Source organism: Lycorma delicatula, chromosome 7 (genome assembly GCF_047948215.1).
Source record: "Lycorma delicatula isolate Av1 chromosome 7, ASM4794821v1, whole genome shotgun sequence".
Lineage (NCBI taxonomy): Eukaryota > Metazoa > Arthropoda > Insecta > Hemiptera > Fulgoridae > Lycorma > Lycorma delicatula.
This window is the reverse complement of record NC_134461.1, coordinates 108,095,224-108,120,825: the sequence shown is the minus strand read 5'-3', so window position 1 is coordinate 108,120,825 and position 25,602 is coordinate 108,095,224. Positions and strand designations below refer to the sequence as shown.

The 25,602-nt window shown below is 28.5% G+C and overlaps 1 protein-coding gene across 2 annotated transcripts in view; it reads right to left on the bottom strand.

The window, feature by feature from the left end:
* LOC142327735 (uncharacterized) overlaps positions 1-25,602 on the bottom strand; it is a 34,652-nt gene that overhangs the window by 8,350 nt on the left and 700 nt on the right. For both annotated transcript variants that reach the window (XM_075371025.1, XM_075371024.1), the window contains exons 2-6: positions 19,487-19,565; positions 7,220-11,862; positions 3,798-4,307; positions 2,850-3,053; positions 2,187-2,492 (exon numbers count right to left, since the gene is read on the bottom strand). In XM_075371025.1, coding sequence (XP_075227140.1) covers positions 2,187-2,492; positions 2,850-3,053; positions 3,798-4,307; positions 7,220-11,855 — 5,656 coding nt within the window. In that variant the 5' untranslated portion in view covers positions 11,856-11,862; positions 19,487-19,565. The remainder of the gene's footprint in view (positions 1-2,186; positions 2,493-2,849; positions 3,054-3,797; positions 4,308-7,219; positions 11,863-19,486; positions 19,566-25,602) is intronic.

The window sequence follows — 25,602 nt, the reverse complement described above, 5'->3', positions numbered from 1 at the left end:
TGTGCAAAAGACCATATTATCTTTTGAAGAAAACAACTGTAGTAAATGTTTTTCATGATTGCAATAAACAGATGTTTTGACATTTTTCTGCGGTAGATGCCATTCCTGTAGTCTAGAAGCTAGGAGCTCTGCTTTCTTTTTAGGTAAATCAAGATCAAAAATTAGATCATTCAGTTCCATCTGAGAAATTAGGTGTGGACCTGATACTGATGGCAAATAGCCCTCAGCATTTTTAGTAAGTTGGTTCATTTCTAAATTCTCTGATCCTTCTCTCTGGAGCTCATCTTCTGTTGGCCTTTTCAGAATAGTTAAGTTTTCATGTGATACAGGTATCAAAGCTGATGGTATATTGGGATATGTGGTTACATGTTTTGTTTTGGATGTATGCCCAGCAACCTGTACGAGACAAAAGTAATAGTGTGAAACATGATCATGATGGGGTTGTTCCCTCTAGATCATAGGTATTTAGTTTCTTTTTCCAGTAAGCCATGCTCTAAGGTCCTTTGTACAAGCACATATGTGGGCCCCATGGTTTGTCTTTGTCTCCAATTGAGCAACCGAAATAAAGTTTGTATGCTTTCTTAATTAATTGTACTTAAGTCATTGTCCTGTGAAATTTCAACATAAATTGTACACAAACATAACAAAAACCATTGCTGTTATTTAGACACTTTTGTGAAGACATGTTGAAACACTGACATTCAGTGGTAATAATCAAAGCTGATGAAGTTATATTTATCTATCACTCCAGAAGATTCTATTCTTTGAAGCTGAGAATAAAAAAAATAGTATTACCAACATTGCTTTTTATTATTTATTTATTACATTTTGTGAAGCATCATTCTGCATCTCCTGTATCAATTAACAAAAAAAAATATATATATATATATATATATATAAAAATGTATTTCTTGAAAGTTGAAGGTGATGGGAATAAAATTTAAGGATTTTTGGTATTTTACAGTTGTTATAATTATTCCAGTTGTAGTTTTTCAGGAAGCAAAATCATTGTTCCACTGAAATTTTTATTATTCCATTATTCCATGAAATATTAATATCACTATATCTTCCACTACTCAGAAAATTTTGTTTCTAAGAAAATGACAGAAAAATGATTTTTTATCATTTCTGAACAAATTTAACTGAATATTTGCTTCATCAAAAGATTTTCAGTTATGCTTGGATAGTTTTTCAAAAAAAGTAAATATCAATAGAAAATCAACATCCTTGAAGCTGAACATTTTTGATGTGAATAAAACCTTTTGTGAGGTTTTTATTAATTTATTTTAAAAGTAGCCACCTTTATGTGATATTAAACGATTTACTAATGGAACATTTACATTTAAAAACTGAGTGACAAATGATGATAATACTTTCTGGCTACCCTGATGAAGAGCTAAGAAAGGTTTTATTAACTCGCGCTGAGATTTAGATTTATAGAATTGTCTATAGATCCTCTCCAAGACTTCCACTGTTACTTTCTACCATTAACCATAACTTAAGATAATAATGCTCACCAACTAGTAACACCAAATATCATCAGTAAATATATTAATTCAGTTATCTTGTAATCTGTTAATTATAATACTGTATTTAAATTTGTTAATAGGATGACAACTGCATTTTTCATTTTAATTAAATATCTCATTTATTTCATGTTGTCGCCTTTTTCTGGCATTAATTATTAATTAAAAGAATTAATTATTAATAATTAATTTCTAGAAACACTTGTCAATCAGATACCTAATGTATGTAGTATACTTAGTATATAGAATATTCTGTAAGAAAATTTATTTTGTAGATCAATGAACCACCCCTATTTTGTTACAGAAATTTTTATAAAAAATTTCTTTATTATATATAAATTCTCAGACATGCTTATTATTATTATTATTTTATTTCTATACTTTCTTCATTACACAGTGGTAAATAAAATGTGTTATTAACTTCTACTCCCTTTAGGAAATGATTTTGATAGAAATCTTGTTCTTATTTCATTTGTTGTTTTTATCAGAGTGGTACTCCTTTAGATCCTTTAGGAGTAATCTTTTCCTGGATAAAAAATTCTTAAATTTTCATCCATTTCTTCAATGGAGTTAAATTGTAAATATGTAGTTGAAATGTTTTGCTAAGGACAAATAATTTGACTTTATATTACATTATCAAGGTAAGATGTAATACATTACCTTGGTTCTTATTTTTCACAGTGAGTGACCAACATGGTTGAAGTGGTGTTGGTGTGTTAGGTTCTTGTATTGCTCTTCTCAGCTTTCTTTCTTTGGTTTCATGACTCATGTGACTGTGTGATAAAGTATTACTGTGTGGTGCTTGGATAAAATGTTGCTGAGGTACTGATGGTGGCGGCGGTGGTGGTGGTGGTTGTTGTTGTTGTTTTTGGTTTGATTGGAATGATAGTCTCATTTCAACATCTGGAGGAGGTTGTTCAGGGTTTCCACTATTACCTGCAACTGTTACGGTCCAGCATGTTTCTGCTAAAGAGAAACAAAAGTAATGAGGTTAAATTAGACATAAAGTTTACTAAAATAATATTAATTGTTTGGTCTATGAATAAAACCTAACCTAAAGTAACTTCTAACCTAACCAGATGTATTTAATGTTTCATTAATTTTACATAACATTTAAGTAAATATTTACTAAGTGTACAAGTATTTCCATAATATTAAATATTTTCTGATTATAAGAATTATTTTTTTATGAAATACAAAAATAAAGTAATTATAAAATTATATTACATAATATCTTCTTATTTATAATAACTGATTTCAAAACTTGGTAGCAGTAATTGTGTTAAAACCATGACAATTATGAATAAGGTAAGTAATATTTACCTGAATTGTGTACTACAGGATGAGTAGCTGTAGGTACTTGTTGACGTCCTGTATCAATCCGGTTATATCGATGTACATGTCTACGTTGAACCTGTCGCATTGGCCATTTAATTGATGGCAAAACTGGGCTTTCTGATTGTGAATCACCTGTTGAGGAACTAGCTGTGATTGATGATAATTCCTGACAGGGAGTGTTTGGTGATCCTAAAGTAATTTAATTTGAATTATTATTAGATCGCTAACTTAAATTTATTTGAATAAATAATATTAGTATTTAAAAATATTACGGTTTGGTTTAAATTTTTATGGAGAACTTAACATTAAAGAAATGTGTAGTACAAATTTAAATAATTGTTATTGCATTTGTATCTGAAGATTTTTTTAAAATCCTTTACTTTTAGACTTCTACAAATATTCTTGGTTACTAATCCAGAAGTTGTTAGAATAAAGTTGTTTTACTATTCCAATTGCAATTTGCTAACTTTTCACATTACCTTTTACATATGTTTTAAATAATTCAACTTCTGTATTCATTACTTACCAATAAATGCCAGCAGTATGCACCCTGCCTTGTTTAATTTTAGTGTAACCAGTTGTACTGTTTTATTAAAAAAACCTTCGTTTTCATAACTTACCTAATATTTAATTTACAGATTGTTATACTTGATAGAAATTAAGCAGTAATATCCAGTTGTGGAAAGATCAAGTTCTTTAATGATTGGACACATTAATGGATGCAGTGAAACAAATTTTAACTTACTTTTTTGTTATTTCAATAATTTTTTCACTTTTTCATCTTAAATCTGTTTGGTGCATAGTTGGGAGTAATTCCCTATCCAGAAATATCGCATTTACAGGGATTTATGATGATATATGATGAACGGTGCAAAACCGTCTGTCATCTTTTCTTAGCTTATTATATATAGAGATTATTTTACCATTACTCACTTGACTGGATTTCAGAAGGAGGTGATGGAAGATGTAAATAATTATATCCTTGTTCAGAAGTAGGTGGTGAACAAATAGTTAATTCTTTTTGTTCTTTTTTAGTTGTTATATATTTTTTAGCAGATGATTTTATTTTACTATTTGTTAATATTGATCTTTTATTAGAATGTAATTGTGGTAAACTTTCACTTTGTTGCATAGCTATTTCAGAAAATGTTGGACTTCTAGATTTTGTTGATGTGGGTGATGTAACAGGACTTGACATCGGTATTCCTGGAAGATTAATATCAGAACTATCAGAGGAACTTCTTGGACTTCTTTTACTTCCTTTACTTAGATTTGGTAATTTTGAATCTCTGTCTTTGGTGTGGGATGTAGATGGTTCTTCTGCTGCTCGTATTTGTACTGTATATTGATGAACTTTATCTTCTGGTTTACCTACTACATTAACTGTTCTTGATATTGGTTCTCTTACTGTAACTTCATCAAATGCTGTGCTACTAGGAGAACCTGAAATGTTAAAATATTATTAATATATTAAAAGTGTAGCTCAGACTAAATCGCATGTTTTATCCAGTTGAAGTAAAAGAGTAACAATAACAAGTTATGGTTAATAGTAATGAGTTATGCATGATTTGATAAATATAAACATGTATGTTTTTTCTTCTTTTTAACCTCTGGGATCATCATTATGTATTGCTTCAGAGGATGAGATGAATGACAAATGTAGCATGTACCATGCCTGACTGGGATTCGAACCTGGGGCCTCCAAATGAAAGGCCGAGATGCCACGGAGGCTGGCGGAGTATAACATGTATGTTATACTTAATTATCATCACTTCTGTACTCTTAAACCTGACAAGGAGTTTTCTGTAGTATGAATTGTTTCCAAATGATTATGACAGCTTTTCCTAATAATAAATAACTTCTATTTCTATTATAATTATTCCATTTTAATATTTGTATATTATTATTTTGTGTTATTTTTTGTCATTTCCATTCATAGTCATCTGTTTTTTTAAGCAACTCGTAAAAATTTTTCATAAGTATAAAAGAGCCAAAAAAGTTAAAATACCGTGCAAAATAAAATATTTTGTTGCATTGTATTTTCTAAATAAAATATTAGAAACAAAAAAAACTTAATTAGTTTATTGTAACAAATTGAGCACTCTTCATTTGAAAAATTGTTATATTTGAGCAGTAAGTTGTAATAATATCTCTTACAGATGGTAGAAGGATGGGATCAATTAACAAAAGACAGATGGATCACTGTCACTGATCCCGGATCTCCAGAGATGGCTGTACTGAAAACATCAGGAACTGGGGTATGAGTTGACCCACTTCCGTTGTGGTCAGTGGTATTATTAAGGCATACTTGTGTGTGCGGATAGTGAAAACCTCTGCGAAATGCAATTACTACAGGAGCAGGTTATTGCAGAACACATGGTTCATATGTGATCGGTTCCTGCACCATTGGAAAGCATGCAGGAGAGAATTTAGCATGCTTATATCAGAGAACATCATTTGGACTATGCTACAGACCAGTCATGGCACGCAGCAGTGTCCACAATTTTGGTTGAGATCATCCGAACAAAGTTGATGAAAGATGTACAGGAGGTGAATAATTATTTCCAAGTCTTCCTACCTTGGGGTTGATCCTGGCCCCAAGGTGAATTTTAAAAAATTAAAAAAATAAACCACAGGATCCTGATGAGTTTGAGGCATGGGGCCAGCAAAGAGGTGTGGATGGAGACAAAGACATAAGGGGTGCTGTGATAATACCATAAGGTGGGCCTAGCATCCCAAGTTGTAGAGAGGGGGAGGGGTTTTAGTGTAGGCTCACAAGGAATATTCCTACACCAATATGGGGTAAGAAAAAGTCTTTCAATGAAAAAAATGCACAAAGTGTTAATTAGTTATAATGTGTAATGTAATATCCTATGGTTGAAATAGACATGTCATGAATAGCCTCTATAGAAACATTCACCATATAGATGTAAAGAAGGTTGTTGTTTTGGATTTTATAAATTAAGTATTTTTACAATTTTACATTTAACTACTACTACAAAAAAAGTAATTTATAAATATTTGTTGGTCACTATTAATTAAAAACTGTCATTTTCATTAGTTAGGTCCGAGTTTGGTAAATAAAATATATTAGCGACATGTAAAATTTACCACAAAATAAATAATAATAGACTTGACTAAATATGACAACAGTATAGAAATATAAATTATAAATGTGCTGAAAATTCTTTTAGCCAATGTTATGATAATTTAGTTAGGACAGTAGGATAACTGGATTATAAAATCAATTGTAAAATCATAGTTTTGGTCATGAATTACAAGAAACTTATCTATTCTTACAAACAATATGTAAATTAGTAGTTAATAGTCTGAGCATTTAATCAGTTAACCTATCTATTAAATGTCACATAACCAGACAGTTGCAGGCAACCCTTACACAAGAGACTAGTTATATTTAATATGGGGGTGCTATTTCTCAAAATATCAAACATCCAATGAAAGGCTTTTTTGAGAAATTAAGAAATATATAGTTTATTAAACCCAGTCACAAAGAATTGGTGGCTTTTGGGTTTGGCAAGAAGGTTCTTGAACCAAATGAATACCATTACAGTTTAGCATTCAAGTCCAGGAAAATGCATGTTATTCTCAAAGAGAATACTCTGACACAGCCATCTTGTACTTCAGGTGCTTTACATTGTTGTAACCATAAGAAACACCAGGGTAAATAGTGAAATCAATCAATATAACCTGGGTATTTTATATTTATATATATATCCCTACATTCAACATTGGATTTAGTGAATCTTTATAATTGATGTGAAAAAGCAACAGTGATGTAGGCTTATAAATAACAACTCATATCTGATGCTATAATTTGTAATCTAGTTGCACTATTGTGCCTAGATTTGGCTAAAAGGAGATTCAACACAGCATAGTTAAATTTTTTAAATTGATTTATTCATAGGTTTTAGGTGGTGTCTACTGCTACAGTCATTAGCCATAAATAAGTGTTATCAGCATTAAACAAATATATGTTGTTGGCTTTAGCTATTAATAGATCTGAGTAATAGCTGTCGTAACTGTGGTGGTTTACGGGAACCAGTCTATTAAGCATGATTTCAACCAATGACATTTTACCTTACTTCACACCCTTCAATTTCCAATTTTTACTCAGAGAGACATTCCAATGTTGTAGAACCATAAGATTTTAATGGACTAGTTTAACATCTTACCCAGACCCAAAAATGTAAATTAATGTGATTAATATTAATAATGTTTAACAATTAATATGGTTAATAATAATTTGCTAGCCAGCATCTTTTTTACATTTTCTATTTTTAAAGGACATTTTATTTATTGATTTTTATTAATAATAAGTAAAATAGTTATATTACCTTCCTCATCATAACTTAGATCTGATCCAAAATCTACACTTTCACGTAAAAGATAAAAATTAATCCATCCTTTTGACAAAGTTAGAAGTTCCTCTTGTTCTTCACTTTTTGCAGTTTCTAATGCTTCTTTGCCTTTATACATTTTCCTTCTTATCCTTTCTATTTCTCCAATTAAAATTTTTTCATTTTCATCTTTTTCGACTTGTGTTTCTTCACTCACTGGTTGAAAACGTCCAATCATAACATTCCCTCGCTGTCCAATAACTCTTCCTCGCATTACATTTAAATTTATTCTTCTCGTGCCAGATAACTGACCAGCACTAACATTAATATTTCCATGTACTGTATGACGTCTGCTTTGATCAACTTTTTCTTTATGTAATTCTTCTTGTTGAGTATCTCTAATATTACCATGAATTGTATGACGTCGACCTTGTTCATGAGTAAAATTTATTTCTGGGTCAATAATATCATACTTTTCTTCAATAATATTTTTGTTAATTTCTTGACCCTGTTGAAGTTTTTTTCTAGAATTTTCTGATTCTAACAATAGAATATCTGCTGGCATAGATAACCTTCTTGATGATGATGGTGTAGATGAATTTGGCGACTTTTGTTGATCTTCTGAAGATTCCACTGATCCACTTTTCTCTTCCGGTATAGCTTCAAATTTTTGTTGAAATTTAACTCCTAGAGTGTTCGAACATCGTCTTGATTGTGGTACTTTTATGTTGTGTAACCTGATAGGTTGTTTATTATTTAAACAGCTATGACTTCTTGGTGATTTTTTATCGGTCACAGCGTGAGCAGGTTTGTGTTTAATGCAGTCGGATTTAGATTTATCTAATTTTGTTTGATTAACTATTTTTTTTTGTGTCGTTGGTATGTTTATTTCCAAGGTTTTTTGTTGATTTTTTGTAGATAAAGTTGAAGTACCAATAAGCTTTTCTTTGAAATCAGATTTAAGATTGTTTGATATTAATGGATCGTATTTTTCCATTGTTTCTTTTGGTGTATCATCAGTTTGTTTTCTGTTATTTTCATTTTTACTTCCATTTTCATAACATTTGTCTTCTTTTAAGTTATTCTCATGACATAAGTCACAAAATTCAAATGATGGACATGCTATATTGTGCAAAGAGGATTCAGCTGTTTGTACAGATGTGGATTTATAAACTGGTTCTTTAGTTTCACTTGTCCTTTTTTCATCTTTTTCTGTTATTTCCTCACCTGAAGATTTTACCTTTTTCCCTTTACCTGTTGGTACTACTTGTTCTCCATTTGATGTAATTTCCTCATTTTCTTTTAAAGCTTCAAGCAAAATATTTTTAATTTTTTCATCAAGTTCTAAATCACGTTGCTCTTTTAGAACTGAAGATATAAGGACTTCTGATATAACTTTATCTAAATCTGGGTCAGTTCGTAAAAGTTTGCAATATTTACGCCATCTGCTCTCCTTCTGTTGTTCTATTATACTTTCTTCATCCACTTCTTCTATAATTCTTTCTTGCTTTTTTTCAAAAGATTCAGGAAATTCTTCCCATTGTGTAGATTTGCTGTCTTGTTTAATTAATCTTTCTTCACTGTCACCAGATGTTAAACTGTATGCTTTTCGCAATTTTTTTACATCCTCTTTTGAACTGCTATCATAAAAATCACTTTGTGATAATGGCGGTGCTTTCTTTTTTAATGTCTTTTTAAACAACGATTCTTGTTTTCTTTCTTTTCTTCTAGGGTGGATATAGTGATCAGTATGTCTTCTGATTTCACTATCTCGTTTCATTAGTTTTTGTTTTAATGTTTCTGGTATAGTTTCTGATTTAATTTCCCCCATTTCTCCTGATAGTGATACAAAATAAGCATAGGCTTCATTTGTTTGTTCTCGTTTTAATGTTTTGTTTTCTGGCAAAAGTGATGTTACATCACCTCTTACCATCCTACTGTCATGCTTATTTGCCCAACCCTGTTCATTTGAATTTGCTGCTTCTGATGATGTTACATCTTCTAAACTATCTGCTAAACTTAACTCGCTATCGCTTGAGTAATCTGCAGATGATGTATTTACAACCATTGATACTGTTCTTGGCATGGCTGAATATCGTGGTATTATTAATTCTTTTCCATGATTTTCAATAGCTGGGCCTTCTATACACGTGCCAATAGGATTTCCATCTTCCCCAGTTGGAAGTGGTATTCTTAGCATTATTACATTTCCTACTTGTGTATCATCTGTTTCTTTATTACATTTTCCATTACAAACCATTTCTTGTTGTGATATTGTATAACCTGAAAGTCTACCATCATTTTCATTTATGTCAGTCATATTATCTGTTGTAAATGAGACGTTACTTCCCCCTACTTCAACATCTTGTCGTAGAGTTAGTGGTTTTTTAATATAATGATGTGATTTTAATGAATCTTCTGATGTACTCATTACATTTCCCATGATATTACGGCGTAAACTATCAGTACTAACATTAGAAGCAGGAATAACTTCATAAGTTCTGTTACCATAAAACATATCCTGTACTTGTTTTTTACACATTTCTTCATAACTCAGTTCTTTTTTCTTTCCACATAATTCTAAAAATGAACTAGATGACCTTTCACTTTTTAGTTCTTCTTTAAACCCTAATTCCTCTAGTAAATCACTTTCTTCTTCTACATTTTCTTCGGCTTCAGTTTTATTCTGTTGTTCATCTTCATTATCAATAATCGTCTGTGATCTTTCATTTATTTCATATTCAAATTCAGTTCTATTTGCTAATTCTCCACATGACATACTTCTGGTTATTGAATCCTGTATTAAACTTCCTTCAATAATGGCACTTCCTGTAGACTGCCTGAATGGAACATTTCTGTCAAGAAATATATTTAATACTTTTAATTTGCTTGTATTTACTACTTTACTCTTTTCTACATCATTATTCATTTCTGATTCAGTTAAACTTGTTTCTTTATTTATTTCTAGTGAATCATACATTTTGTCTTCTTTTCCTATCATACCTTCTTGTCCATCACCTACTTCTGTTTGTGAATGCTCTTTATTAATTATTTCTATTGTTACAGTTTCTGTATTTTCATTCGACTTAGTTGTAGAATACTCGATTATTTGAGTACGTTCACTCCCATCTGTAACTGTACTGTCCGTTTCCATCATTTCTAATACATAATGCATTTTTGCATTATCACATTTTACTGGTTCCATTATGATGCATTCAGATGTTATTACAAGTGGCATTAAATCAGATACAATTCTACTTTTATCTGAACTTTCACTATGACTTGATTCAGTGAAATGAAAAGTTACATTATTTTTTTTATCTTTTGCACGTATAGGTTGTACAACTGTAGTTTCTGAATTAATTACTAATCCTACAGATGATGGAGTTATTCTTCCATTATTAGTCAGTTTTATTTTAGATTCTGTTGAACTTGAATTATAACTTTCTGGTGTTATTGAGGTAATACTAAGAGTTGAATCTTGTGTCGATGTTGATCGATCTGTTACTGTTTGGTCTAATGTGACAGATGTCGATGTAAATTCAGATGATGTTTTCAGTTCATTTGTTGTCATAACCATATCAGGACTAGTAAAACTAAAAACTTCACTTGAATTATCCAAACTACAGCATTTTCTACCTTCAGCTGCACAAATATCACAGTCTGTAATATAACACTCAGCACTTTGATCACTGCTATGTCCTGATTTAGGCGGTGACATACTGTTTTCTTGTGGTGGTGATTCTTGTGCTTCTGGACTTGGTGTATCCTCAAATTGTGTTATATCTCTAATATTTGATAATGTTGAATTATCCTCAGTAATGATTTCATTTTGTGTTATTATTGTTTCATTTCTAACTAATCTTCCATTTGCAGACTTTATTTCTCTTTTATGTTTAGATTTATTAAAAGAATCTAATTCTGATTTTTCTGGGAATGATTTTGCACGAAATCCTAATAGTAATTTTATTGTCATATCTTTTGTAATATTTTCTAATAATACTTTAATATCTTCTTCAATAATGTAATTATTTGTATCCGTAAATGTTTTTTCATTTTCTTCTTCAACTTCTACTTTTTCTTCACTGTTAATTTCATCAGATTTTGAAATTAAAATACTTTTTGTTGTTTCCTCTTTTTCCAGAATTACTTCACCAGGTAAACTTATTTCTCTTAAGATTTCAGATTTGTACTTTTCAATATTTCTATAATTAGAATCAAAATATAATTGACTGTCATCAGTAGTGTTTTTAGACGTTGTTTCATCTAAAGAATTGGCTTTCTTTGTATGATCCCATTGTTTTTTTATGGCACTTTTATAACATGAACTAAAACTTGTTGAAGAAACTAAAGAACTGCGAGGACTTGTTTGGCATGCTTTATTTACAGTACTTCGTTTTCTGTCTGTACTATATACTTGTGTTGGATGAGTTTCGGTTCTAGCACTTGGTACTGAAGGTGTCGGGACTGTTGCTGTTCCACTTTCAACTGATTCGGCTGATTTCTGTCTCGATAATGAATATTTTCTCATAACTGTTTCTGGTACTGAATAACGCCGATGTGGAAGACTTAATCGGGAATTGGCTCCTGTTAATCGATGTCCAGTCCCCATTGAACAATTTGGGCTGCACATTGACTCACTGAAATTAAAGAAATTTAATTTTAAATGCTTAATACTTTAATGAACAGTTTATTAATAATAGTTGTAATAATTAATAAATACACCCTACTTTACTCAAAAAGTTCTCAGAAAAATTAATCATTTTCAGTGAACCTTAATAACATCAGTTTTATTTCTGTTTACTCACCTCTTCATTTTATTTTATTTTATTTTTTTAGGTTATTCCACATGCTTCTGGAAGCACCTGCTTAAAACTTCTTTTACTTTTTTTTTACTTTCCTTTTAGAAATATCCAGAAACCATATCACAAAAAATCGTATTGCCTAAATTTTTAGTAATTGAATTGTTTGTTTCTTAGCAGAGAGCCCAAATTAAAATAAAAGTGTCTTTGTTTCACTCAAAATAGAATTTTAATTATTTTGGTAGTTTTTTCTTACTTTGTTTAGTTTTCTCTATAACTATTCTTTCTGTTCAAGAGTGTGGAAAGTCAGAATAAATATCATACTAACTATTTTTGCTCAACATTATTCACAATAGGGTTCACTGAACATTTCTGTTTCAATCATTTGATGGATGATAATTCTTACTTGCAATTCATAGCCTAGACTTGCAGTATCTCATCCTTAGAGTGATAACATCCTTCCTTTCATCATCATGTAGCATCTCTATAACATAGCTTTTGTTTTGTTGACTTAAATAAGTTTTCATTGCTTTATGTTTGTTTCATAATCCGGAAAAATTGTTTTGTCCTTTAGCTACTGAAAAAAATAAAGGAATAAAGAATTTTTGGGGTAAAAACACTCACTCACTTGACAATGGAAAAAAACTGAAGAAAATTCAGTCAGTTTCTGATTATATTCATAGACTACTTTTACTTAGAGGCTACTTTTACTTAAATAAATATTTTTAATGTTCACTGGCTAATAACCACATCTAAATGATAAAAATCTGTTTTGAAAACTTTTCAGACAAATTGTTTATAATGAGTATTTTTTTCATATTTCTGAAAAATAATTTAAAAAATTCTGGGATTAAAATATATGCATTATTGTTATTTTACAATAAATTGAGCAATATATGAAATTAAAATATGTAAGAGCAGATAAATAAAGAGGTTATTTTGACAGAAGCAGAAAAACATTTTGAAATAAGAAAAATTTGGAAATGGGGAAATGAGTTTATAAACTCCTGTAAAACTTTGATGTAGGTTACTCAATATGACGTAACTTCTCTTGCTTTCCAATGCCAAAGCTTGGGTCAACCATATAGATTTGACTGTCAACAAATCCAATGTTGCTGGAAATTTAACATTTTCTGCACTATCTATTGTTCTTTTATTATTATAGTCCAATTTAATATGCTGTTAATAGGTTTTCCAAATATGTTAATCATTTAATAGGCATGATCTATAGATTTTTTAGACTCCTATTGTTAATAAAGAAAATAAATTATTACCAGAGTTAGTAATCTTTATTATTATCTTTTAATAATTCAGATAAAATGAATGATGATATTTTACTGAATTTTATAATTTTATTGATTTTTTTTGTGAAAATTGTAATTTGATTGATCTCATTAAGTATGAAACCATTCTTGTTCAGATTTTAACAGCAAACTGATGTGTATGTTAGGTTAGAAGACCACCACTACTACTTTTCATACAATTAAGATGTGATGATCATATGCTTCATGATGCATGATGATTTTATCTTACGAAATTAAAATATAATGAAGAGTAAATTATTTCATAAAATATCAAAGTTATTAAATTATTATTGAGTTTTTTCCATTTATAGGAAACAATTTACGTGTAACCAAACTTCTTTTATTTGAAAAATTAGAATTGTGTGCAGTAAATACTGAACATTTTGTTCAATGATGAAATCACTGTAATGAGTAATTAATTTATTTCATTTAATCATACTCTTTATTTCTCTTTTTAATTTACTAATATTAATTTTTTATGTAAATATTAGTTTAATTTTATTGATTCATTTTACTAGCATTGATTTAGATTTTTAATTTATTTTAACCATCTCATTTTTCTAATTTACAATTACAGTATGACAAAACCACATTTTCTTATGCAGATATATGAATTCTACAACTTCATTACCCTGCCTAACATACAATTTTATTAATAAAAAAAAGAAAAAGTGACTGAAAGACCGAGCATAAAAATGAATTTACAGCAGAGTAGGAATAGAAATATTACACTAGTTGCTTGATTTGCTAACTGTTGTGTGATTTACACTTTTCTATGTAATTTTAAAAATTGTTTTAAAAGTAAAGATTCCCAATATTAAATAATTTTTTTTGTTCTCCAGAAGAATACTAATGTTGAATGGTCTGTTCAGTATAATAATTTGTACCATCACTATAGTTTAATTTAATAGAATTGGGCTGAATTTTTTGGTGGTTTTTATTAGAATATTTTATTTTTGTACTATGTGTATTAAACAATGTGATGTCTATTAAAAAGCTGCATGTTATTTACTGTGGGGTAATTTGATACATGGTAGAATATTTGTGTATTAATTTTGGAGTGTAACCCCAGTTAATTCTGAATATGATAAAATCATGCAAGGTAAGTGACTTGCAAGTGTGTAAAAAGAATTTTAATTAGTTTTACCTGATCGGTGATTTATCCATTATGCTAAAAGGCTCTTCATGTTCTAGCATTCTTAACTGGGAGTAAGCAATAGCAGATTATACTCGCTGAACCCCAAAATAGGGAAGAAAGGATCAAAGATAGAAAAAATGACAGTGATGGGACTGGATCTTCTATCTTAACTCTCAAGGGCTTATTTGTCCTGCACTGCAAGAAGCCGCAGTGCAAGACAAATAACCTCTTGTCAGATCTGGAGTTTTTATTTTAATCAGAGGGAGCTGTATTTTATTTATCAGTGCTTTTGCTTTTACATTGATTAGCTTAAACGTATATTACTGCAAAAATAAAATCGTGTTCCCTCAAGAATAGTTATAAGGTTCCTTAAAGGAACAATTTTTTCCATCCCTGGAATTATACAGTGTTGAAGTATCCAAAAAAATCACAGTATAAACTGTCCAATCAGATCTCCTCCATCATAAGTGTAATGAACATAGTGTATGAACAAGTTCATACTTAAATATTCAAAAAGTCTCTTTAGGTAACAAATTTTAAATTAAAATTTAAAATAATGTTATTGAACTAATGACAGAATGTAAACTAGATTGGATACTAATGTCATGTTATGTTAAGTTCATGTCAGACAACACAAATTTATTTTAGTTTAAATCAGAAATAATTGTACCATTAGCATGCAAGGAAAGAAAATTTGAATGATATTAATGTATTGTATGTTCTCCTTGTATATCTAGCTGCTACCAATGAAAAATAGGATGCTACCAATGAGGTCACTCCTTTTTATATTAATTTATGTTTCCGTTTTGCAAAATTATTGGGTATTTATATACATCTCATACATATGTATTTTATTGCTTCAATTAGTAAAATTATTATTGCTCTGTTAATTCTTGTGTGTAAATTTTAAAATTAGTATTCTATGTATGTAGTAATAGTTGTAATCATGATTTTAATACATTTTTGAGTCTTCGTGATTTAGTTGACTATAATGATGAAGAATGTTAATTTGTAATTTTGTATTTTTGGTACTGAAAAAGTAAGTAAAACACTAAAGGAAAATTTATTAGTTTTTTTGAAATTTTTATGTTTAGATTTTAGTGCCCCACAAAAGGTATTAAGCCCATTTACAGTTTGGCAGTTGATTATTTATTCTGGAGATTGTATTGTTAACTTAACATGAATAAATAGATATTTTTTATTAAATTGGTGTATAAATTATTATGCATTAGGTAAATCATATCAGAAATGGATAGGGTGGGTACTACTAACCCATACATATTTGTAATCTGTTAATCTCTGCAAGCAACTGGAGTTGGGTGACAATCAAGCCTCATCTTCTATCATTCAAGCATTGTTTCCGATCTATCACATCATATTCTATTAAAAAAAAAAACCCTTTTCAGTATATCTTACAATTTCATATACGGTCTATCTCTTGGTTACCTTCGTTTTATTCATATCTCTTCAATTCTGTAAGGATGTGTTATAACTTCCATTCTCTTCAACGTCCAAATCATCATAATGTACGTTTCCAATCTTTTATGCTGTTTTCTATTCAACAAATTTCTTATGTTATGTTCCTTATCCTCTCTTTTTTTATCTACTCCTCAGTTATTCATCAAATTATCTTAACTAATTTTCACTCCTGTTTGAATCCTACCCTATTCAGTCATCATTAATATTTAATTTTCTTTTATTTAAAATTGAACATCAGCTGGATGTAACTCATCAGATGGGCCAGACCTAATGAAAACTGAACACACCAATTTATAGGCCTACAGCATTTTTAAAGATGAATAACTGAAAAACTATCAATTTTAGAAAAAAAAATCTGAAATGAAACTTTAATTTTTTTTGCAAAGAATTCAATTCTGCATAAAAATGTAGGTTCCTTCCTATTTGAAAAAATCAAGTTGATCTTGAAATAACCTTTATTTGACTTTGTAAAGGTCAACATAGATTGTAAACGTATTTCCCCCTTGAAAGAGAAAAACTTTAATAGGAAACATTTTTTCCTAAAATGTGTAGTTTTTGAGATACAGATGTACCTCAATTTAAATGGACCATTCTGTTTATATTTAATCTGCATGTATTTTAATATGTATTAATGAGGCCTAAAGAACTGATGACAAATTAATAAAAGAATTATACGGAACAACAAATCTATAAAATAATGTCTTATTTTAAATTAGTTTAGTTACAATAAAAATTTTTTATATAGGAGTAGAAAAAAATAAGTGAAAAAATATTATGTAAGAAGTAAAAAAATAAAAATTTAATTTAATTAAAAACTATTGAAAAATTTAAAAGGATGTGAAGTAACAATATAATGCCAATGGCCAAAACCACTTTTAATAAATTAGTTCCTGTAGGTTACCTAAGTTAGACAATAGTGGGTGTAGTTTACTTTCCAGTTATTGGTATTATTGTTTAATGACAATAGATAGCATTCAGTATTATTTAAAATTAAAAAAATGATAATAAAAACAAAAATAATATGAAGAAAGACTTAGAAAAAACTATTAACTTAAACATCATTATGTTCCAATTAATGAAATTTCTTCTATATTTACTTTTATTTATCATAGTGCCAATATTGGAGGTAACAGATAAGAATCTGTTAAGAAATAATCTTTTTATGAAGTAAAATGTTATAAATTTTTATCAAGCGTTTATTGTACGTATAATAAACATAACCCATAAGTTAAGTTATGATGTTTTAATGATTGAAAACCAAAACAAAAAATATAAATTCTAATTATTTTCTGAAAATTCAAATAATTTATTATCATAGTTACCACTGTGTTAATTGATCTTACTGTGATATTAAGATCAATTAACGTGAAAATTAATTGTGTTAACTGGTATAATTGTGAAAGTTTAAAAAAGAAACTGTTGCAAGTTTATTAAATGTTTATATAGCAGTGTTTGATGTTTCTCTTTACTATATCATATTAAAAAATTAATTATGTAACAGTTGCTATGCAAACTATTTCTTTTTGTAGAACAGTTATGAGTAATTTTTTTACCCAACTTATTTTTCAGCATACCAAGTTGGATAATGTGTACTTTATATCATTCATTGAAAGATAATTATTTTTCTTTCTATAGCTTTAATGAAACTATAGTGACCAAACAGAAATTAAATTGATCCTAGTAGTGTTGAGTATGTTTTAAGGAGTATATAATCTTGTTTTAGTTTCAAAACATTATTATATTGCTTAGTAGTTTTTTGAAGCCTGTTTAACTAATACTGACTATAGTACTGTTGTCACAAATAATATTGTTTTCTTTGCCCTCTTTACATTAAAATTTTGTTTTACATGTTCTAAAGAGTATTTTGACATAAAATACTACTTCATTAAAATCTTTAATGGAGATTGAATAAGAAGTGGTTTTTTTTCATAGCCTAAGCTATGAAGCTTGTAATTAATACAATACTCCTTAGTTATAATGCTCCTTTAGTAAAAGTTAAGGAGATCTATGTTATATGGTGATAGAATGGCCGTTTCTATAATATAAATTGCTTTTTATGATTTTTAATAAATATAAGTTAGTGTTTATACCAAAAATATTAGAAAAGGTTTAAACATTTTTTAATATCAAATAATTACTTTATGATTAAGTATAGTAATGGACGAAAAGATTCATTACTCCCTGTCTAATTGTACCATGAAATCCTATATCTTCTTTAAATATTAGGTAATGGGAATACAGTTCAGTAGTAAAAGCAGTATTGGATGCTGTATGTGAAGAATTTATATATAAAGAATGTTTCATAATAAAAATAAATTCACTTTAATTTCATGAAAAAAATTGATAACTTTCATTCTCATAAGATTTAAAATTTCATAGCTCTTCACCCTAATGGTAAACTTTAAATGTATGAATTAATCTCTTATGATGTAATTCATCCTCTTAGGATTATATTCTGACTAATGCAGTTTTACTTTTTGGAAGGAAATTGTTTTTAAATTTCCCACCAGCGGGCATGAGCAAAGTTGCTGGAGGAGTTAATTTTTTTTATTGTAACATGATTACACGCCAAAGAAACAAAACTTTCAATTTTAAAGAATGGTTACAGTCATGAATCAAGAGAATAAAAGTTCTCATAATACATGAAATGTAATATTGAAAATTGTACTAAATTTTAAATTAACATTTTGAAAACATCGAAAAGAAACTTGCATTAAAAAATTGAAATAGATTTTATAAAAAATTTTTTATGTAGATGAAATATCTTTTCATATAAAAATTAAGGAAACATAATTTATCTATGGTAATTCTGAATCCTTGGTATAACAGAACACTATATAATCTACATACGCACACAACTATTTTAACATTATTATAATTTTTTTTTAGAACCTTTGACTGTTACAGTCATAATGCATACCTGTGAACTCTTGGCAAATGTTAAGACATGTATTATTAAATGGTGGCTTTGGTTACTGGCATTTTATTTTTACTTCTCTCCCTTCAATTTCCAGGATGTGAGGCCTTCCAGATATTAAAACCCACGAGGTTCTAAGGCATTGTAGTTTATATTTTACTGAGGTGTCTAGTTTACATTTGTATGATCTATGTAAGGAAATCAAATTGATTTATGATATTTTGTCACTTATTTTTATTATACATAAAAGAACAGGTCTGAGGTCATAACAATAAAAATAAAAGCTAAGAGAGAAGAAAATTTTTTCCTGCCCCTTAGTTTTATCCCTTTAAATAGTTTAGTGTATTTCTTCAGATATTTATATAGAACAGTTTATTACATGTACTGATATTTTCATTTAATCTATAATAGATATGACCTTTTGAAATATTATATAGTAAGATAGGATATCATTATTCACTAAAGTGGTGTGGATATGATTTTACATTTAGTTATTACTACTATTTGGAAACAATAAACTTACATAAACAATACAACACATTGTATATATTTGTTTATTGTATTAGTTGCCATTTAAATTTTGGAGTTTATATTACCAGCTAAATGTAATCAAATGTAACCCACCTATCTGCTGATAGACTTCTGGGCGGTGGCCAAGCGTCTCGTATAGTCCAAAGAACTTCTTCTAAACTGGGCTCACTTCCTGTGAAATAAAAATAAAATTAATTTTTATTTGTTTACTAAAAATATATTTATAGTAAAATTTATAAAAGTTTATTATTTATTTATAGTTTTATCTAATGATTTTCAACTATTTCAATCAGCCGATCACCAGTTATTTCAATTTTTTACTTCATTCCATTGTGTGTCTCATCACTGTTACCAAATTTTTTGTGAAATTTTTGCTTTTTTAATAGAAAAAAATCTTTTATCAGTATTATATATATGTAGTATTTATCTTTATATTTTGTTTTAACCTTCATTGTTCCATCATTATATTTTACTGCTCTACTGTAAGAATATACTTTTAATGGTATTTGTACATGATATTAAATGGCATCTCTTACAACTTAAGTACTCCCCTTAAGTACCAAGTAAAACAAGTGGATAGTAAAGGTTTTTAAAGTGCACAACAAGCCTTAAAGTTGAAGTTCTGTTAGGTGGCAGCTCCTTTCCCCTCTTGAATAAATTATAAATATGAAAAACACATGAGTCATGAACTCAACACACTCAAAGAATATAAAATTTACAACACTTATTAAATTTGACAAAGTAACATTCTAATGAATAAACAGAATATAAATCAAATTTACTATTTGACCGTATTCAAAAGGTTTTTTAACTTTACATAAGATAAGTTTTGCAAAAATTATACAAAAAGTGTCTATTTACTGTTTTGGGATAAAATTATGCTTTAAAAAAATATTATCAACATTCCTCCAAGATTTTATAAATGGATTAGTCAGCTGTAAAGTGGTAAGATCAATGAATTGAAGAGTAACAGATTAATTAAAAGGAAAGAAATTTGTTACTTTTTTCTGTAGTGTCCTTCTCCTTCCTCCTTTCGTTCTGCTCTGCTTTGGGTCATAATTCTTGTCTTACTCTGCCTTCAGGCATATATTAGTTTGCTAATATAAATGCTATAAAACTTCATGTTACATCTAAAATCTAATCGTATAACTATATTAAAATTTATTAAATTATTGTAAATGTTCTTAAAACTATAATCAGTTATTAAAAGTAAAGTTATTAAAATTACAGTTATTAGAATTACAAATTACAATCATATTGAATACTACCACTCTGCCATAGAGATAAGCAGACTCAAGCTTTAATTATGACATTTATATTTTAAAATTAATCAGTTGAAGATTGTATATGTATATATTTTTAAATCTAGTGTCACATTTTATAAATTAATAAACTTTATAGATTGAAACAGACAAACTCTAATTGCTGAAGTTGGTAGCAGAATAAAAATATGATTGGAGACTACAAAAAAAGTTTGATTACTTTAATTAAATGATTAGTGAAAGTATGATACTTCTATTTCACTATACAAGTTTTATTAAGTTTCTATTTCTTAAATTCCAACATTCATAAGATTATTGAGTATGGAACATTAGAGATACAAGACTGAATAAGACTTTTGCCAAGATATGTATACAGCTAGCCTCCGTGGCGCGAGTGGTAGCGTCTCGACTTTTCATCCGAGGTTCTGGGTTTGAATCCCGCTCAGGCATGGCATTTTCACACACACTACAAATCGTTAATCTCATCCTCTGAAGCAATACTTAACGGTGGTCCCGGAAGTTATAAGAAAAAAAGATATATATACAGTTTTCAATAAAATGGTGTAATGACCCACCAAAAACACAATATATATATAATTAAAAAAAAGAAATATTTACATAACTTTTATACAAAAAAAAACTAATGTAAGAAAAGAAGAATCAGAAGAAAATAAATTTTAAAAAAATTGGAAATAATTACTGGAAAATCTTGTTATGGTTTGATATATTATTATTTTTTTTAAATTAAATTTTACTTTAACAACCATAATATATAAAAATTACATTACGCCTATGTATTTAGCCCAGTTTTAGAACTAAACTTTAAATGTATAATGCATTAGGCAATTATAAGAAAGTGTAGGTTGCATGCTAGCTGGTCTCATGACGTCATCCTTTAATGAGACAATAACTTTCAATAATACAAAGACAACAACTTCTGTTATTAGCATATTACAAAAACAAAAAATTGTGATGTTTGTATTAAATGGTAGAAATTTCATATAATAATTCTTACTTAATAGGCTTTTATTAATTTATATATGATTAGGAAAGAGGTTTTAATTGTTTAAATTTAATATAACATTTATGAATGGAAATAATTTATTGCATTATTTTTATGGGTTTACCTATAGGTAACTGCTTAGTGAAATGTTTACATTTAATTTTTGTGAAATGGTATGGTAATATTTTCTCCGGAATAATGCCAAAATTTCTGTTCTGTTATGTAAATTACAGATGACAATATAAAACTCTAATTTTTTTAAATTTAAAATTAAAAAAAAAAGCTGTTCCCAGGCTGTCTACAAACACTTTGTGTTTATTACTATTATTACTTTTGATAAGAATACTAATGTCTTATACTGACACTAATGTGTTAGTATAATGTGTCTCTCCTATGAATAAATAATTTTTTTTTCAGTTAAATAACTTTTTTTACAGTTAAATAACTTTTTTTATTTTGTTCTTAGCATCAGGAATGGGTAGGTAAAAAAAATAACTTTGAATAAATAAAATAACTTCCCCATTTACCATGGTAAAGCCTTTAACAGGGCAGCATAATTAATTATAAAATAAAAACATGAAATATTTTTCAAGTAAATACTTGAAGATACTAAATATTAAAAAAAAAACTACAAAATAAACAATAATTCAGAAGGGTTTAAACAAATTGTTTCATTGCGAAGCTGTTTGCTATTAATAAGGCCTTAAATATATAATTAGCCCAACATTTAGACATGTACTTATTTGCTCAGATTCCATGAGTGCTCTACAAGCGATTGTGACGTCTACTCTCCAGACACCCTGTTGTTTGAGAGATTCAGTGTGTCACTTCACAAATGACTAGGTGTAATGCAACAGTGAGCTTTTGCTGGATCCCCAGCCATGTGGGAATTTTAGGCAATGAGCACGTGGATATTGCGGCAAAAGTTTTCAGCCTACTTTTACCAATTGCATTGCTTCTAACAATCTTCTCTGTTTCCTGAAGAGAGTAGTTCATGATAAGTGGCAAAGTGAATGGGATGCTACCATGAACAATAAACTTTGCCCAATTAAGAACACTGTATCACCGTGGAACTCCTCATGCAGAAATAACCATTGAGAGAAGGTTATTATCTGTCGTTTACAAATAGGGCACGCTAGGCTCACTCATGGATATCATCTGATAACGCAAACAGATGTACTCCTTTGTTCTCACCGTGACTGTCAACTAAGAATGCACCAAAGAATCCATCTTTGTGGATTGTTTCTGTTATGCAGCATTGCTTTGTAAGTTTAACGTAGGGGCTAACATGTGACTTATTCTGGGGGATAATGAAATGTTGTTATCTTATGTTTTACAGTTTTTTAGGGCCATTCGTTTACATTCAAGTATTTGAATGACTAGCAAGTTTCACCTATTCGTGCCAATTGCCATAAACAGATGGCTGTTTTATTACATTAATTGAGATATATGATGTGGTACATCTTTTTTTATTACAAGAAATATGTCATATCTAGGCAATAATAATGTGGAAGCATTTTTCACCCTTGAATTGTTTAACATATCATATTTATAACATATTAAATGAAGATTCAGAAAATTCAGTCTTTTTAATAAATATTATTTAAAAATTCATTGATAGAATAGTATTATTTCTTTAAAAGATCTTATAAGTCTATTTAAAAAAAATTAATATAAAGATCTTTTAAACGATTCAGTAATTTATTAAAAATGGCAAAGAAGCATAATAGCATAATGTTAACCCAGGGTATTACGTTCAGCACATGAAAAGTTTTGTTGTTTGATTTAATAAAGGTGATACTGTTACTTTTTAAGAAAAAAATTTTTTTTTTAAATTTTTTAGCAAAGGTTACACATTCATTAATATAAACACATGATTTAAAGAAATAAAGGAGTTGTGGGTGCTGGATGAGGGACTGAAACCGCACTCGATTGCTCTTCATTGTTATTGTATTGTAATTTTATTGATATAAGGTATTGTAATGGCTGTTTAAACAAGTCATTTATTTTCATGGGTTTTATATATGCTTTAATCCTTTTTATATAATTGCGATGGTCTCTTGTTCAGAAATCTAAAGGTACTTTTTCCCTCCGTAACTAAAATAACATTTGTGAAATAATATTATAACATACATTGAAACTCTTTTAACATCTTTTTATCATGTTGGTATAAATAACTGTAATAAATTCTTTTTTTCATTTAAAAAAAATAACTTTGTATAAAAATCTTTGAATTGTCATGGTACTACTATCGTAGGTAATTTTTTTATGAAATAGGATCTCTTAAAAGATTTTTTACATTCAAATAATATAATCTATGGACCTTCCCAGAAATAGTTTTTCTGTCATAATCAAGGGTTTCTAATTTTATTGTCTATAATTGAGTATTGTTGATTAGTATACTTCTTGTACTATGTAGGTATTGTAAGACGGCTTAGAAATGAAACCAAATTTATAACATATTGTTTATGCATGTATGTATAACTTTATACTGGCTTTATTGTGTTTATCAAACCATTGTATGATTTTTTCTTGAAATTGCAAAACAATATAAAAAATTTTTGACAATGCATAAAATGTCTTAATGAAATGTGTTGAACCATGTACTTTATATTTTTCATCGTTATCTTCCTCTATTGTTTATTACATTATTATTCTAATAAAAATAATTATAAAATAAAAAAGTAGTTAAATTTTGACCATGAATGCAAGTATTTATTGATTTTTTTTCTTTAAATTTCACAGTTTAGAAATGCATGGGAAGCGTAGTCAAATTTTTTTAAAAATTAAACGAAATAAATAACATCTGATATATATATATTTACTTAGTGATTGTAGCTAGCATAACTATATTAAACGTAAAATTATGGTATCATGTCAAAAACTAGGTATTGGGTTTTTACAAACGTTAAATTTTGGTGTCCACCTATTTCATGTAAACCAATATAACATGTGTTTATAACAATGTGTCGCTTAAGGCTTTTGGCCTTACAACTCAGGATTAACCTAATTGGTTTTTTTCAAATTTGACTCATATATTTCTTTTGTATTTGGGGCATTGATCATATTAATTTTTTTTTCAAAATTTGTTAAGAGGGGGGGATACCATGAAAAACTAAATTAAAATTTTTTTCAGAGGTATTTTAAAGAAAACTTTTTTAAAGCAAATGTTACCATAAAGCAAATACATACATAAATAATCCAAAAAAATATTTTTTCTGAAATCAACCTTCACCTCTTAAAAATATAATTGTTTTTTTTTTTTTGTTTTTCTGTATCTCCCTTCGGTTTAGATCTTTCATATATAAAACTATCAAGAAATGTTTAAAATTTATTAAAATATTTTTTAATTATAGGCAGTTATTTTTATATGGATTTGAATACATTGTGGATACCAGTGTTCTTTGGTGGTTGGGTTTCGATTAACCACACATCTAAGGAGCGGTTGACCTGAGGCTGTAAAGACTACACTTCATTTACATTCATACATATCATCCTCTGAAGTAATACCGTATCTAGGTTCTGGAGGCTAAACAGAAAATGAAAGAGAGACACCCCAAAGCTAAAATTCAGGAAAGTTTTTTGAAAATTCTTTTTCTTATTTTAGCCTTTACTGAAGGAAATGTTAGGTGTAGAGAAAACTTAAGCAGATTTGTTAAGCTTAACCTAAATATGAATATTTTTAGAAAAGTTTTTCTTAAAATCTATTCCCTCCTAAAAATTATATATTCTCCTTTTTTGATTATAATTTAAAAAATTTTTATTATTAAAAAAATGTGAAACCATTAATTTTTGAATTGCAAAAACGTTACAAAAAGCTTTGCATTATATGACTTAATTGTAGCCGATAAAGTCATGCTCTTTTTTTTGGTTCTACTTATGAGAGAGTTTATATTTTATAATTTTTAAAAGATTTACCAGTTTTAAAAATATGTAACATTGCT